The 18,090-nt window shown below is 40.9% G+C and overlaps 1 protein-coding gene across 2 annotated transcripts in view; it reads left to right on the plus strand.

The window, feature by feature from the left end:
* PCDH11X (protocadherin 11 X-linked) overlaps positions 1-18,090 on the plus strand; it is a 970,783-nt gene that overhangs the window by 427,826 nt on the left and 524,867 nt on the right. For both annotated transcript variants that reach the window (XM_050965003.1, XM_050965004.1), the window contains one exon: positions 1,955-2,026. In XM_050965003.1, the coding sequence (XP_050820960.1) occupies positions 1,955-2,026 (72 nt within the window). The remainder of the gene's footprint in view (positions 1-1,954; positions 2,027-18,090) is intronic.

Consider the following 18,090-nt stretch of genomic DNA (forward strand, 5'->3'; position numbering starts at 1 on the left):
CTTTAACCATTGGATCATGCTGTTTCCCTCTTTGGAGTAATGTATGGGTTTATGAACCATCTCTGTCTTTAGCAGGACTGTTAAATTTGATTGCTGTCTTGAACAACACTACAGCAGATAAAATTTCGTAGGAAAGTCCAAAACAGGAATCGTGTACAGAGGAACATATACAGTGTGAAAATACACAGCTTCTGGTGATAGAACTACTGTTAATAAAGTGTATATTAGTCTGAATGTTGTAATAGCATACGCCTGGGATACTTTTATCAATTATTGTTGTATATCAGCCTCTGCGTCAGAGTAGATATATTTATTTGACCATTTAGCTAGAAGATTTATTTAATGCTTCCAGCCAACATTCAGTTTAGTTCTTCTAGTTTTATTGAAAAATCTTAGTTAATGCCATTCAGGAAGTCAGATGATGTCTTTCTATTTACCAAATCTATTATTCTGCGGTATATAGCAAGACTGCCAAAAATAGGTAGTGACCACTTTAGTGTTATGAAAAGTGTGATGTTTGCTATTTATCATAAGACCAATTATATGTGTGGGTAGGCATGATATACTCACACAAGACTTTAATAATGACTCTCTGGTAGTTGAACTGGCACCTCAGTCCCTATAGTCAAAGTCCAAAACATTCATGAGCAGAGTTGAGCAATTATACACATTAGCAAGTTTGCAAGGTGGTTTGGAAATGTCGAGTAATTTAACTTGGGAATATGAAGAGTCAGCAAATATAATTCTTCAAGAGTTCCTTTAAGCCATCTGATTGTCAAGACTTTTGATTTGAGGTCAGTCTTGCCACTTCTTTAGAATTCTCAGAGTTTAAGGGTCAATGAGCTATTAAGCAGCACATCCTTCTTAGCTCCTATTATAAAGAGCTTTAAGGAAAGGTGAAGGCTATCAGCCAAAAGCATGAAAGAAACCTGAATAGCACAGTGTTTAAAAAGTAGGTGTTTTCGGGGAGCTTTCTGTTTGATTTTTTTGTTTAATAGGCCATGCTTAAATTAATTGCAGTTGCTTTGTGGGTAACAGATGTTATATTCATGGTACGTCCTTGATTGCCTAAATAAATGAGACGTGGCAATGTGGTCTAGTGGACAGGACACTGAACTTGAAATCAGGAGTCTAGCTTCTATTCTAGATTTTACCACTGTCTTGTGGTGTGGTAATGGACAGGGCCAGCTCCAGGCACCAGCATTCCAATCTGGTGCTTGGGGCGGCAATCTGTAAGGTGCGGCAGTCCCTGTTGTTTTGCCCCCAAGCAGCGTGCCAAATTGCCGCCGCGGACAGTGGGGGAAGTCCGTGTGCCCTTAGGGCAGCACACGCATTTCAACGGTGGCGGCAATTCAGCAGCAGCTTCTATGTTTAGCTGTCCGCGGCAGCTTCAGCTAAACATAGAAGCTGCTGCTGAATTGCTGCCGCTGCGGAAACACATCTGCCGCCCTAATGGCACGCGGACTGCCTCTGCCGTCCACGGCGGCAATTTGGTGCGCTGCTTGGGGCGGCGAAAACTGTAGAGCTGGCCCTGGTGATGGGAAGGCCACCTCCCTTCTCTGTGCCTCAGTGTCCCCATCTTTAAACGCTTTGAGATGTTTAGATGAAAATTGCTGTATCAGAGCTATCTATTAATTTTATATCCAATGTTATAAAAGGGCTTTCAAGAAAGGCTGAAAAAGTGCTGCTGTTCAATTCAACAAAGCATTTGATGCAATCTTGTTGGGATTCCTCACTACATTACTACTGCATGAATACCGGGTTATGTACCAAGTCAAAAAAAAGACCTATCCCAGTGACCTCTGGAAGAACGGACAATTCTGGTGGACGATAGTTGTCTGAATTTTATGCATATGTCTTTTATAATTTGTAACTTACAATAGAAAATGAGTGTTAATATGAATACATTGGCTGAGCAGATAACCTGACACCTTTTTTTTCCTCCCTTCAAAAGCACACAAAAGAGATGGGAAGACCCCAGAGCCCTTTGAAAGAGACAAGCCTGGAATCATGGACTCAGCCCCAGGTTGGTAGGAACTACATTATTGATAAGTTTCTCTGTTTGCCTTTCTTCCCTAATAATATAGTAGTGTTCATTTCTGTGAGTCTTAATAGTATCAATTTGAGTCTCCAAAGAAGCACTGTAATGGTTAGCTCTCTGGTCTGTAGCATCACGAGGCATTTGCTTTAGGTTCTTCTCTGAGAGTCCCATGTGGCTGTTAGTGCTATGTTATTTGGCTAAGCCCTCTTAAGGTCTGCTTCCTTTTTCTCACCCCTCGCCCTCACATGTTTCATACCCTAGAAAAAATGTAAGGATTTCAGCTCATGTCATTCATGGACTTTTTACCTGACACGCATCATTATAATGGGGGTTGCAATAAACCAGTGACAAAACAGAAATTTAAAATTAAATCAGTATCCAAATGGTGTCTTAGGAAATTATGAACAGCTCATTAACTTCTGGGATAGAATTCTGTTTAAGCCAACAGAATGACAGCTTAAAGTGAAGGCTCATGAATTTGACATATTAAATCTTAAGGTCTAACAGTTTGACCCACCAGAAAATATGTGGTGCTTATTCAAATCAGAAGACAGGGAGATGGATGAATGGGAATACTGATATGCAACATTTACCTTCAGGAACACACAATGCTTTATAGGATCCTATTTTGGCGTATTTACTTTGGCAAATCATTTATTACTAATTTGTGTATTATGCTAAATTTAGGAATTTAGAGCCATCTCCTTTATTTGTCTCTTACATATCAGCCCTGCCTTCATTTATGGATAAATATTGGGGGCAGGGGGCCGAAGAGGACTGACCCACTGTAATACAGTACTGTTTTCCACCTGGTAATGTCTACCTATAGTTAGAGTTCTGCCTGACGTTTTAAACTGCTAGCACTCCTCTCAAGCAGCTCTGCCTGCACTTATGGCCTGATTTTAAAAACGAATTACGTATTGGAGCTGATGACATTTTACTATCTATTTACAGCAAGTGAATGCAGAAAATCCAACATAGGAACTCACAATTGGAACTGAACACCCACTTGTGTGCTCCCAATCTCTAGTTTGTGTGAACTGTTGCAGTAAGTGAATGTTTACATGAGGCATGATGCTGACTGTTGATGCACCTTTGGGTTTGCTCTTTGAAAATCAGCATCTCATTATCCGAAGACTTGACTGAGGTCTGATGGACATGGGATTGAATTACTGCTGATTTTGAATGATATGCTCTTCAACTGTGCTTTCATATATACAGACATCCCTGTTGCTAGGTAAAACATGTGCATGTAAAATGAAAGTAAAAGCCTTGAATCATGAGCTCCCAAAGCACAGGACTCTAGTCCTCTAGGCTAAAGGAATAGTTACTAACAATAAGGATGACCTTTATCGGGGGGCAGTTGTATACACGCACCACCCAGTATGTTGCATTCACTCATGCTGCAAGGGATTTTTAACATATTATGTTTGCCATTCTATATCCACCTATCTCAGATTAGAAACAAATCCTTATTTTACTTCATATTTGCTTGTGTGACTGAATAGCTTTAAAATGTAATGTTTTGGGCACTCTTCGTACTTAATTATTTAGAAAAAAAAATAAACCAGATACAATTTTTATGAGTTTTTTTGTTTGGATGGAAGAAATGTGATCAACAAAATGTAAAACACTGAGGCCATTATTGTAGCAGAAAATTAAATTAGTTGTTAATTCTTTCATGGATGTAATTCAGGCTACTGCAAATCCCTCCTTAGACATTTTATATAAAGTGAGTGAAAATTCATGGTATAGATAAAGGCTTTGTCCGTTTTATGAGCAACAGGCAAATGGTACAAATGGTGCCCATAAAGAAAACTGGTTCCCAACTCTAAAAGCAAGCGGAATATGCATAAAGTCTAGTGGGAAGCACCATAGGAAGAAACAGCTGCTATTTATGGGAATATGATATTTACATGGATGAATGAGTGCTCCTTTTCTAAAAGGGACACTGAACAGTTCTCTTGGAATTCATAGAAAAATTTGGGTTATTTATTGAGAATTCAAAGTCAGCCACTTAGTAGCAGGTTGCATTTTATCAACAAAAGGAAATAAACCCTACTGTACACATCTTCAGTGTTCAGGGGCCGATCTGGTCACGTGCACATCACTGAAGCAAAGACTATTGTATGCGTTTCCTGATGAGACACAAGCCGATATTGGTGTTTGGACAGTTTTGCATATAGAGTGCAGCTTTAAGACAAAATAAGTGTTCTTGTGGAGGTGTTTCTTTATTTCCAGTTCCATTGTGGTTTCGGTCCTCCCAAACCAATTCCAGCCGATTATAGCAGTTATAAATAGATCCCTGTGCCAGACAGTTTGAAATTCAATTGACCTCTTCCAGGAAAACTGAATCCCAGCAAAGCTTTCTCAGTGACACTTCATTGCACGAGTGGGAAAAGGGAGTCCCGTCAAAGCTATGGATTTGTGAGTCCGAACGCACTGTCAAAATCCTTTACCTCCACTATGACTCCTAATTAATTCAAACAGTTCTCTGTTGCTCTCACTGTGAACCCAGTGATTTGAAATTGAACTTTCCTGTGTGGAACATAAAACGTATGACAACATTAGAACTATATTATATCTAGTTCTCTGGTAAAAATTGTAGAAAAGATTTTTGCAGAGGAAGAGAGCACCAGGAAAAGGGTACATGATAGTAGCTGCCAAGATGAGCTTGTCATCAGTTTATACACTGTATTGAAATTTAAATACCATGTATTGTTGTGGTTACGTTTTCTTGCTGCACTGCCTGATTAAACATTGGGCTGATAAACTGTGTCAAGGTTGTTCAAAACTGCGTCAGCTGCAGTTTAGAATACATGCAAATAGCCTAGATTTCTGATGGTCAGCTAGACATAGGGCAATTTAAAGTCAAACTGAGCTCTAGCGTTGGGTACTCTCATTTATAGTGTTTTACGTCAGTGTCATGGATTAAGAGATCAAGGGGAGGGAGAATTAACTTAGAGCAAGAAAGAAGAATGCTAAGGGTAGAGATCCAGTTTACTAGGATAAGTAATGGGAATAATGCCAGGAGTTGGCTAGGTAAATTCTGCAGCAGTGGGCACTTGCCAGCTTTTGCCACTAAGGCCATTAGGGTATATTTACCATTGCGTCAATTTCAGAATCTTTTTGTACATTATTAAACTTTTCTCTGTTCACACCCTTTGCACTGTCCCCACTCTATATCTAAAGTACCCAAGGAATTTCAGAGATGATTGGCAGCATTACATGAGAGGAGGGAAATGAATGGCAGTTGAATCTTTTTGTTTATTACTTTTTAAGCACGTATCCTAACAACTCTAGACACTTTATACCTTTAAAATGTAATCAAAGACAAAGAACAAAGATTTGTCTGGTCAAAGTCCAGGCTAACAAATATAGCAGATAACCACTCTTAATGACCACCCCGTATCCCTCAGCCCATATTCTCAACCAAAACCCAGAAAATGATGACCCTGAAGGTCAACAACACCCCCTTCTCACAAAACACTTGGAAAAAAAAGGACCTTTCTTCAGAAGGGTTAACTGTCCAGTGATTAAAATCTCACTTATGATTATTCCCAGATGGCGTGTACATCATTGTGCATTTTATAGACCTGGTAGTACAAGGTATGGGATGTTGGTTATTTATGACCGCCTGATGTTGCTGAGGAGCCTGACTGGCAGGTGCAATGAAATACACAGGGATAATTTTATCGAGCAAGTCTGACCCTTTATCTTTACAAAGCAAAGTAAGCGAACTGTGTTTCTCTTTTAGTGAGCAGAATTTTTTAACAGGAAGGGGAAAAAAACCCACACTTTCACTGCAAGCCTAATTACAAGTGATGGAGTGGAGTATTTTTCTACACAGTTTTAAAGAATCACTTTTTAATCTTGGAACAGTGGATAACAACATCACTAATCCAATATTTTAACAGTAAATACATTTGATGATGGGAATTGCTACGCTAATCTTATATACCGCCACAGTACAGTTAAGAAATCCCCAGGGGGTTTACTAATCAGTTTTCATAAAGTAAATCAACTTGTGTAATTTTTATGCACCCTCAATGGCCTGTAACCACAGACAGAGCTAGGCACAGAATTTTTGTCTTTTCCGTAAGTGTTTTGCACCCTAACCAGAAGCCAAGCCATCCCTCTCATGTTAAAACACACAGGGAGGGGCTTTTGCAGGTAAAATCTCTGAGTATTCTTTCAGAGAGTTTCTCTCTCATTGTGCTCTTGGGGGCTGGAGTTGGCGCCTCTTCTCCCTTCCCCCATGGTAGAAGGGGCCAATGCTGTGAACCCTCATTTATGGACAGGTGGGGAGATCTGCTATGCTATAAAGTTCAGCACACAGCAAAAGACAAATATATCTTCCCAAATTGAAAATGTGAACCCTAATATTACTGTTAGATTACATATTGGAGGTATTTAGTATTGATGTATCAGCTCAATAGACCACCATACCCTATCTGTGCACATAAGACACTCTTGCTTTGCTCTGTATATGAGTTCAGGCCCTTGACTTGCTGGGTGATGAAACATTAGAAAATGTGGTTCATGAAGTTCAACATGGAACAGTCACTGTTATTTTGCAAAACCATCAAAATTTAAATAATTAGAACTTGTATCTTGGAATCATAGGAGGGACCTTAAGGCCTGGTCTACACTACGCATTTAAACCGATTTTAGCAGCGTTACAGTCCACACTGCGAGGCCCTTTATATCGATATAAAGGGCTCTTTAAATCGGTTTCTGTACTCCTCCCCAACGAGAGGAGTAGCGCTAAAATTGGTATTACCATATCGGATTAGGGTTAGTATGCGTGCAAATCGACAGTATTGGCCTCTGGGCAGTATCCCACAGTGCACCACTGTGACCGCTCTGGACAGCAATCTGAACTCGGATGCAGTGGCCAGGTAAACAAGAAAAGCCCCACGAAATTTTGAATTTCATTTCCTGTTTGCACAGCATGGAGCTCTGATCAGCACGAGTGGCAATGCAGTCCCAAATCCAAAAAGAGCTCCAGCATGGACCGTACAGGAGATACTGAATCTGATCGCTGTATGGGGAGATAAATCTGTTCTATCAGAGCTCCGTTACAGAAGACAAAATGCCAAAACGTTTGAAAAAAAAATCTACAGGCTACACAGTGCTGCGTGACAAGCGTAACGGGAAGCCAGAAACTCAAATGGACGCTCACGGAGGGAGGGAGGGGGTACTGAGGACTCCAGCTATCCCACAGTCCCCAGCAGTCTCCGAAAAGTATTTGCATTCTTGGCTGAGCTCCCAATGCCTGTAGGTTCAAACACATTGTCCGGCATGGTTCAGGGAATAGCTCATCAATTTACTCCCCCCCCCACGTGAAAGAAAAGGGAAAGAAATCATTTCCTGACTTCTTTCAGTGTCACCCTATGTCTACTGAATGCTGCTGGTAGACTCGATGCTGTAGCAGTGAAGAGTAGTATCTACGCCTCTTCTCTGCCCGGTGACGGACAGTGCAGTAGGACTGATAGCCGTCCTTGTTATCAACCCGTGAGTGCTCCTGGCTGGCTTCAGGTGAGGCTGGTCGGGGGCGCCTGGGTGAAAATAGGAATGATTCTCGGTCATTCCCAGTAGATGGTACAGAACGGCTGGTAACCGTCCTCATCATAGCAACTGGGGGCTGAGCTCCATCAGCCCCCCTCCCTTTCCTCTGTAAAGAAAAGATTCTATCCTACCTGGACTGTCATAGGAGCGGCATGCTGGGCTTCTCTCCCCCGCACCGCTTAATGTCCTACCTGGACTGTCATAGCAGCTGGAGGCTGCCTCCCCCTCATTTTATCTCACTAACAAGTCACTGTTTCTTATTCCTGCATCCTTTATAACTTCATGACACAAATGGGGGGGACACTGCCATGGTAGCCCAGGAAGGTTGGGGGAGGAGGGAAGCAACAGGTGGGGTTGTTGCAGGGGCACCCCCCGTGAATGGCATGTAGCTCATCATTTCTGCAGGATCTGACACAGAGCAGCTGTGCTCTCTGATACACTGGTTCTCTAGTACACTTGCCCCATATTCTAGGCAGGACTGACTCTATTTTTAGAAACCATAAAGGAGGGATTGACTCGGGGAGTCATTCCCAGTTTTGCCTTTGCGCCCCCGGCCGCTCTCAGCCAGGGACACCTCTGATAGCAGCAGACAGTACAGAACGACAAATAACCATCATCTCATTGCCAATTTACACCGGCAGCAGACAGTACAGAACGACTGATAACAGTCTCTGCTATCATGCAAAAGCAAATCAATGCTACTGTGTAGCGCTGGAGTATCGCCTCTGTCCGCGGCATCCAGTACACATACGGTGACAGTAAAAAAAAAGCTGAACGTGCTCCATGGTTGCTGTGCTATGGCGTCTGCCAGGGCAATCCAGGGAAAAAGGGCGCAAAATGATTGTCTGCCGTTGCTTTCCCGGTTGAAGGAATGAGTGACAACATTTACCCAGAACCACCCATGACAATGATTTTTGCCCCATCAGCCACTGTGCTCTCTACCCAGAATTCTAACGGGTGGGGAAGACTGCGGGAACTATGGGATAGCTATGGAATAGCTACCCACAGTGCAACGCTCCGGAAATTGACGCTAGCCTCGGACCATGGACGCACACCGCTGAATTAATGTGCTTAGTGTGGCCACGTGCACTCGACTTTATACAATCTGTTTTATAAAACCAGTTTATGTAAAATTGGAATAATCCCATAGTGTAGATGTACCCTAAGAGGTCATCTAGTCCAGTCCCCTGCACTTATGGCAGGACTAGGTATTATCTAGATCATTCCTGACAGGTGTTTATCTAACTTGCTCTTAAAATCTCCAATGATGGAGAGTCCATAATCTCCCTAGTCAGTTTATTCCCATGCTTAATCACTCTCACAGTTAGGAATTTTTTCCTAATGTACAACCTAAACCTCACTTGCTGCAATTTAAGCCCATTGCTTCTTGTCCTATCCTCAAAGGTTAAGAAGAACAAATTTTCTCCCCCCTCGTAACACCTGTTATGTACTTGAAAACTGTTCTCATGTCCCCTCTCAGTCTTCTCTTTTCCAAACTAAACAAGCCCATTTTTTTTCAATCTTCCCTCATAGGTCATGTTTTCTAGGCCTTTAATCATTTTTGTTGCTCTTCTCTGGACTTTCTCCAATTTGTCTATATCTTTCCTGAAATGTAGCTCCTAGAAATGGACACAATACTCCAGCTGAGACCTAATCAGCATGGAGTAGCACAGAAGAACTGTTTCTCTACATAAGTGGGAATGAAAACATCTTTATTTTAATGAAAAGCCTAACAACTGTATACAGTAAAATTGAGGATAATAATGGAAACTCTGAGAGACATTTTTTTCTGGTGCTAACTAACGTGACTATAAAATGTGTATTGTGGTTGGCCATCTACAAAGGCAAAAACCCGATCTCTTCTTCCAGGTGCCAGACAGAGTTTCCTTTTTTAGTTGCAACTCCAGATAATAGTAAAGAACCTGGACTAGCTATGTTTAATGCTAATCTTAATATAAAAATCTTTTATCTGAAAAATCAAGCTATGGTCCTACAGGATGGGTTGGGAGGACTAATTATTTATTGGCACTGATAATTAACTTTGTTGAGTCTAGAAACTGAAATGATCAGTTTCCAGTCTTTAGAGCAATAACAAAAATATTCAGAGTAGTTTTCAGAAGCCACTTTGCACTGTAAATACTGATACAGACAAAATCTCCTCATTATACACTGCAGATATATGAGACACCTAATGCCAGTCAGTTGTCAATCTGAAAAGGCTAATGAAATAAGATTTCAGTGGATGAATGTTCAGATAAATAAATAGCACTTTCTCATTCCTTTTAAAAAGCTATTTAGAAAAAATCAAATAGAAAAAGTAAAATGAATCAATAAATAAAAAATACATGTAGAGTCCGTTACAGAGCTGTAAAATGCAACATTTCCTAACTTCATTTGTATGTTCCTTTGCATTAATTGCAGGAGATTGTGGTGCCACTTATCTCATTCTAACTAAAGAGTAGTCATTGGCGCATTATTAGGTAACTAATATGGTTAAATATTATTATAAATTGTCATTGGGAGATTAAGTTATTTGGAAAAGGAAGACAATTTTCTAGCTTAAACCTGGAAAAGCCAAAAAAATCAGAGTCAAAAGTGAAACTGTCCTCCTGTCCCTAACTCCCGTAAAATGGCCTCACTCCTTAAGTGGGACCTTTGGAATATGATGGTTGAGTTTAGATGTACTATAGAGTGCATGCTACATACTGAAATGTCTGTGCTTAGTTAACTTGGCTAAGGATGGATTTTCATCCTTAACGTTTTGTTTTGTTTTATTTTTTGTTTTGTTTTTTGGTCTGTTTTGAATCTCAATTAAAGCCTTTGTAAATTAATGCAGTTTTAGTTTTGGTAATTAAAACAAAGGCCCACACATAGAAAGAGCATGGCTGTTTGGGTAGCCTGCCCTCCATAATTATTTGTGTTTTTTTGTTATTGATCTACTGACATCTTAGTTCAGGCTTGAGTCTCCAGATAATTATAACTTAAAATGAGCTGCATGCCTTGATGAGTAACCACTCCAGAAATACAGTTAGTTGCAACATAAGAGGTTTTTCTGAGGCCTTAGCATTGCTGTTGCATACAGGCACTAAAAATTGGTCAATTGAGTGGGTCTCAAGCAGCATCAGCAAAAGAATCAGCAACAAAGAATCAGCAAAAAAAAAAAAAGAGGGTCATGGAAACAGGAGTCTTCTGCGAGCACTTAACTCCTATTGATTTCAGCAGGGGAGGCCATTACGAAGAAAAAATCCCATTTTGGTTCAAGTTTATCTATCAGTTTCTCAGACCAGCACATAATTACATGATAAAAACTGTCCTATTTCAGCTAAGCCACAATTCTATTATAAGCTGTTAAGTGCTAATTAAAATAAATAAGTGTTCCATAGACAAAGATTCCAGTGAGTTTACCTCTGGTACGTCAGCACTGGCAATTATTAGACCTTTTTCTCCAATTGTCTGGATACAGCAGGTGATATAAGTTAAAGCAGAGCATTTCAAGGGAGGGAGTAAGTCCGAAGATTGAACAGCTGCTCTCTTGCCCAGCCATTAACTTCATTTCTGCTTCTCCCAGGGTTACGGGAAGATCCATGTTAGACTTCTTACAAAATTGTTTGTAGTGTTGTTGTAGCTGTGTTGGTCCCAGGATATTAGAGATACAAGGTGGGTGAGGTCATATCTTTTATTGGGGCACTTCTGTTGGTGAAAGAGACAAGGTTTTGAGCTACACAGAGCCCTTCTTCAGGTCTGGGAGAAGAGCTCTGTGTAGCTCAAAAGCTTGTCTCTTTTACCATCAGAAATTGGTCTAGTAAAAGATGTTACCTCACCCATGGTGTATCTCTTTTGTACAGTGTCGTGTGTAGCGCAACCATGTGAAGGAGAATGTGTCAGTGTAACACTGTCCAAGATTAAGCCAGGTGTCCAAGGGTGAATCAACACCATTTACTCACCGTGGGGTGCCCATGTGGGGAAGGTGTCCACAATTACCAGGTGTTGGCAGCAACTTGCCTCTCGGAGCTCTACGAGCCCCACCTTTCCCTTTGCAGACTAGCAGTTATCTCACACACTGTTACGTGTGAGTGCCCAACTCCTTATCTTCTGGACACCTGCCATGTACACTGACCCACTGCCTCCATGGAAGCAGTGCACCTCTGTTTGTTGATTTCACCTCCATTCAGCACTCTCTGTTTAACAAGGCACTTAGATGTATCTATAGTAAAACCAAATTGAAATTTATTTGGGAGCTTGAAATAAAGATTTAAATAAAAGTGAGTATAAGCATTTGGAAACATAAAGTTACAGATAAAAACTATAAAATGCAATCTATGCCTAACTTATTAACAAGCTACTTTCCTCTCTAATAAGATATTTCTCACCCAGTGGTCAGTCGTTACAGCGCTTGTCCAGTCGAGAAAACTAACATTCTCATGAAACACTCCTGCTGCCAGAGTGTCTCCTCTATAATGGTTAACATCTTCTGTCCTTTCTTCTTCTCTGGTACAGTTACAGACTATTGTCTCTTAGCCCAGGCAGTCCCCAAGTTGTAGGCTTCTCTTGGGGTTCTCTTGTCTTTGTAAACACTCAAGCCTGTGTCTTGTCCAGACAGTGAGCATAGAGCTTGGGCTGACTCCACGGATATGGACTGTTCTCAGTGTTGATTGAGTCAGCCCTGAGATTCCCGCGCCTCAGGTATGTTTCATTTCCAGCAGTTTTGGAATGCAGTATGCTACATGTTACATAACTAACATTGTTTCCTGTACAAGCATCTCATAGTAATGTTAATCACAATCATTAACTTTTAGCTTTTGGCAGAGACCATATAAGGCCGATTTTGGTAAAATACTGATAAGATGTTGGACACAGGGTGATATAAATGGGCACATCTATGTCACCGTCAGGTTTACGTCTGTATCTCAGTAGACAGTCACTTGTATGTGTATCTATGCCAAATTGTTCCGTTTACTTTCAACGTCCAAATGTCAAAGCTGCCAAGTCTGGAAAATTGGGAAACTATAAAGGTTTTTGTCCGTTGGCCCTTTAAATATTTATTCTTTTTTCATTTCATGTGCTCTGATTTTGAAGAACATCTTTTGCCACAGCAGCTGTGTTGTTGCTTAATCACACTGGTGCACACTGCTGAGCATTTTCTTCCTGTTCCTTACTTTACATCTAATATGTCCTTGGTTTTATGACAGCGTAAATGGGGAATGAGCTGCTAGCTGCAGAAGAGCTCCCCAGCAGCCATAGCATTACCTGGGAAATGTCTGGTCTGGCCAGAATCCTTGTGGTTAATGCAGAAAGTGCATACACAGGCCATCTTAAAATGGGTCCCATCAACATGCTCCTTGTTGCAGATGTAACAGGGAAGCAGGATGCTTTGCTCAGCAAAGAGCATTCTTCTAGCCATTCTTTGGTGCATATTGAATTGAGGAAAATATAGCATTCTGTGGTATGATCAATGTTGAGCCAGATTACTAAAGGCATTTAGACACCTAAAAATTCAGGTAGATATTCAGTGGTATTTTCAAAGGTGCAAAGGTGCCTAGCTCCCACTGATTTCACTGACCTGTTGTGGTTTACCTATGCCTTAACAGTGCTGTCTAATTTCTTCAAGGACAAAATGCTTACTCTCTGCCTAGGTACTCATAATGGATCCCATGACTTCACCCCACAAACATTTTTGAATTTATTCTGACAGCAACCCCGTTTGGTCGGGAAGCATTAACAATTCCATTATCTGACAGATGTGGAGCTGTGGCACAAAGACTTGAAATCATTTGCACAAAACCATCCATCCTCACTAACTGTGAGGTATATCTATGCTGCTATCAGAGCTGTGATTGTAGCTCATGTAGTTTAGCTAGTATGTCTAAGAATAGCAGTGAGGATGCGGCAGCACAGGCTGTACAAACACGCCTAGAACTCTAGGTATACTCTGCTCCTAGCCTGCACTGCACTACCTTGTATTTTTAGCTGTGCGCTAGCCAGATTAAAGCTAGGGCAGGAAGCATTAGCTGCAATCACACTTCCGATTGCAGTGTAGATGAGTTGTGCTCAGAATACACAAGTTTTAAAATAATGAATATAAAAATAGTTATAGTTAACATATGTGTTTATCTTGCCATTGTCCAGTTTGATGTTAAAGAGCTGTTAAATGTAATATCTAGCGTAAAATGATGAAAACTTTATGTGTATGGGAAACTCACACATAGGCTGCTGAATAAAGCAACTGACTGAAATATCTGTACATATGAGGATACAGGGGATAGTCTGCTTCAGAGAGTGTAAGCAAAATTCATGTTTTCAGACCTCAGTATTTGGAAGCTTAAAAACAATATCTGTCTTCTAGGTGGAAGGGCTCTGAGAGAGGATAGCCTGAGTGAGGGGAATAGGAGAAATTCAGAAATGTTGGTCTGTGAAAAGATTAGCAAAATTAATACTATTTCTGTCTGTCATCAATGTGTTTGGGTCCCCCATCACTACAATTTCTGAGTGCCTCATCATCTTTAATGTGTTTATCCCTACAACATCCCTTCCCGGAGTATTTATCCTTATTCTATAGATGGGGAACTGAGGCAAAGAGAGGCTAGTGACTTGCCCCAGGACATGCAGGGACGTCTGTGGCAGAGCAGGGAGTTGAACCCAGCTCTCCCAATTCCTAGGCTCATGTTCTAATACTGGACCATACTTCCTCTGTCCTTCCCCAGTCAATTGTGTTTTTTTTTTTTAACTCCCCTGTCCTTCTCTCCCAATTCATGATGCTTGTGAACCTTTCTACCACTCCTGTTCAGATTTTTTTGTATGATTTGATTGCATTAGGTTTAAAATAAAAATAGTTATCCTGCTACATCATACCCACCATCATACCCATTCCACTTGCCTATTAAATTGTTTCTAGTCGGAGAGGCAGTGTGAAATAGTAAGCAAAATTGTTAGAGCACATTGTCACTGAGTTTTACAGCTGCTCAGCTGAGTCACCTCAGTGCTGTTCACAGGTATGATGCTTGTAAAACAAGGGGCATGAAGTGGATTAAAATGCCAAAAGAATGAGTTTGCCTTCAGCTCTGAAAGTACCAGCTACATGACCTGTATTTGCTGAGACAAGAGAGTGAATACAATTAGCTACACCACAGTATTGTAACAAGAAGAAAAGTATAGCAAGACTCTGAATTCTTCATTTCACCTAGTAGTCTGTAAATTGTTCACAATGAGCATGATCCAGCCTGACACCAATGAGAGCTTTGCTATTGATCCCAGTGGAAGTAGAATCAAAACAAAGATTTATTAACCATTGAATATAAAGGGTTCAGAAGTACATGATTAATAACTAGCCATCATTCACAACTGAGGCTAGGATATGACCCCCACTACACTGTACAATCAGTGGTATAAATCTGTTTTGTCTCTGGCCAGTATGGTGTGAAAAATCATTCTCTTAGCTCAGTGAATGATGATGAGTTTGAGTTCTTGACCCATCTGTTGAATGATTTTTTTCTAAGACCGTCTAGTCCCATTTTTGATACTGACTCTCTTAATCTCTCTATTAATTCCTCACCTGGAAAACTGGTTACCTATCCTAGCTGTAAATTAGTTAATATATATCAGGTGCTCTGAAGATGAAGTGGGCAACATACATACTTAATATTAAGACACTTAAAAAAAGATTTAAAGGACACTGCCAAGTTTGTTTTTTAAAAGATGCAAACATTTTTTGTTAAAAACAAACAACTCAAGAGCTGTTGGGGAGAGGGTGTCTGTATACAGACTTCATATCAATGTGAAGAGATTTAGCTCTTGTGTTTTCCTTTTTTTGTTAATGAGAGTAATACAATAAATAAGTGAGCTGAATATTCATCACTTCATATCATTTGTAGTAGGATATGATTGTATGGAAGTTTCTCCATCACAAGTCTCTCTTTTTTCAACTCGCTCAAGCACAAATCAAAATTCTATACCATGGCACTGATTTCTAGGGAAACCAATCACAATATCAGAATGAAGGATTAAGACTTTATTGCATGGATAGAGAGAAGAAAATGAATGTTGGGAGGGGAATATTTTGGTTAAATGTACAGTATATAGATAATTTTGACAGTAACTGTTACTTACTTACAAAGGAAATTATCATAGCTGCCTTAAAATGCAAATTTTGCTTTTTATGTTCTAATACACTTTTCTTTAAAAACAGGTATTTCTTAGGAAACATAATTAGCACCTGCAGAATATGCATTTCATGCCAAAATAAAGCAGCTACATTTTTTCTGCCATCTGTCCCATTCTGTGAGATTTGCTGAAGGGAAAGGTAGTTTTCTGTGCAGTATTGTTGTTTTTATACATGAACTCATTAATTTGTTTTGGTTTATAATGTGTTATTTTTCCCCTTTAATAATTTTGAAGTGCCCTTTTTACAAAACAGATCTAGCTGATTTAACTACCAAGGGGATTTGAACAGCTTTCATGGTGAAGGACAAACACATTAGGAAAACAAATACACAGATCCAGACTGTGGTTCTGATGCTGCTGCCCAAGACTGTGGTTTGGAAGATATCGCAAATGTCTATAACATGTGGAGTCTACATTTTGCACTTGTCTTCTAGTGCTTCAGCACACCCCATCAAAATCCAAGAGGAGAGCACCAAAAATATTTACAATATATATTACACTCATTTTTAAACTCTTACACATGTTTGAGGCACAGAGCAGCTGATGTTGTAAACAGCATGACAATAGCTGATGCTGGAATACTGTAGTCAGTGCGTGTTATCCATGACACTACCCACAGATGTTTGTTTTTAAATCTACAAATTGTCACAAGAAAAAAGAGCATGATTGGCACAGTCATCACAGCATGTACACGTGCACTTATTTGTAGTGTGATATATACACCTCATATATGCATGTGATATCCATGGGACAAATCGCAGTTGTGAAAAATTGTAGAGCCAGGTGATTAATTTATTTTGTACTTTGCCTATCCTCTGTCTACTAAGCCATCTCCCCAGTATTTATTCTAACATTCCAACTGTCTCTGCAGCTTCAAACAGAAGATGATAAAATAAAATATCAATTTGCTCCAGAAACATTTCCTCCCCATGCCACTAGTTGTAGAAATTTCTTCTTCAAAATTATTCTAGGCTAGGGTTTAGGGTGGACATGATGCAGTCCTAGGTACCTAAGGATACAAAAAATGAGTCCCCGTTTAAAACAGCACCACCAAAAAATATTACTAACATCTCTAAAACATTACTAATTCTAGAGATGGCTTTTTGTTTGTTTTTGGTAACATGTTAGCAACCCAGGAGCGCCATCGGCTTTTTTGCCGCCCTAGGTGGCGGAAGGTCCCGCCCCCGAAATGCCGCCCCCGACAGAGGCAGCGGAAGGTCTGGCCACTGCGGTTGCCAGCCCCCAAATGTTAGCGCCCTAAGCGACCACCTAGGTCGCCTAATGGGTTGTGCTGGCTCTGGAACAACCTAAAACCTACATGATGGTGTGTGTTGTATAAAAGTTTTATGGGTACTCTTTTGGATACCCTAAATAACAATTCATGCTTTTATTATGAATAACTTGCTGCTCTGAAACTCAGAATTATAAAACCTTTAATATTGTAGACCCACACACACACACTCTCTCTCTCTCCTGAGTAGGGAAATAGGCTAGGACTTGGGAGACCAGGGTTCCCATCTCTATACCTCTGCAGACTTCCTGTGTGGACTTGGGCAAGTCATTTAGTCTGTCTGTTCCTGAGTTCCCCATCTGTGAAGTGTAGTAATATCACTTTCTTACCTCAGAGAGGTGTTAAAAAAGATAGTGAGGTGCTGAGATTCTAGGGTAATGGGGCCATATAAGTACCTGACATAGATAGAATACTACTCCATAGAGTAGTATTACCTTAGACCAAGTCTGTAGTGCTTTGTTAATATAGCATGCTTAGGTGGATGAAGCTTACACTGGCAAAACTGTGCTTTCGGCAGCATAGCTTATTCTAACACAGTTTGAAAGTATCACTGCATTTACACTGGGGTCTTTTGCTGGCACAGCTGCGTTTGGTCACAAATCACAGCTCTGACCAAAATAGCCATGCCAGCAGAAGTGTATAGTGTAGACCTGGGCTTCTTATATTCTCTGTCAGTGGGTGTATATACACCTCTGCCCCGATATAACGCCACCCAATATAACACGAGTTCGCATACAACGTGATAAAGCTCTGACACGCTGCTCTGAGCAGCGTGTTAAGGGTGCCGGGCCGAGGCCGAGGGGCTGGATAAGGGGCAGAGGGTCTCGGGGGCGGTCAGGGGCTTCCCACCCAGGGTCTAGGAAGCAGGAGCTTGGGGGGCAATTTTGGGGGCCCTGCAGTCCCAGAGTGGCCTGGGGGATTAACAGGGGGCCAGGAGCAGACCGCTCCGCTTCCCTCGCCCCAGCCCCAGCCGTGTTGCTCGGGGGAGGGGGTTTGGGGGAAGGGATCCCCCCTGCACTCACTGACAGCA

Source organism: Gopherus flavomarginatus, chromosome 8 (genome assembly GCF_025201925.1).
Source record: "Gopherus flavomarginatus isolate rGopFla2 chromosome 8, rGopFla2.mat.asm, whole genome shotgun sequence".
In the NCBI taxonomy this organism is placed as follows: Eukaryota; Metazoa; Chordata; order Testudines; family Testudinidae; genus Gopherus; species Gopherus flavomarginatus.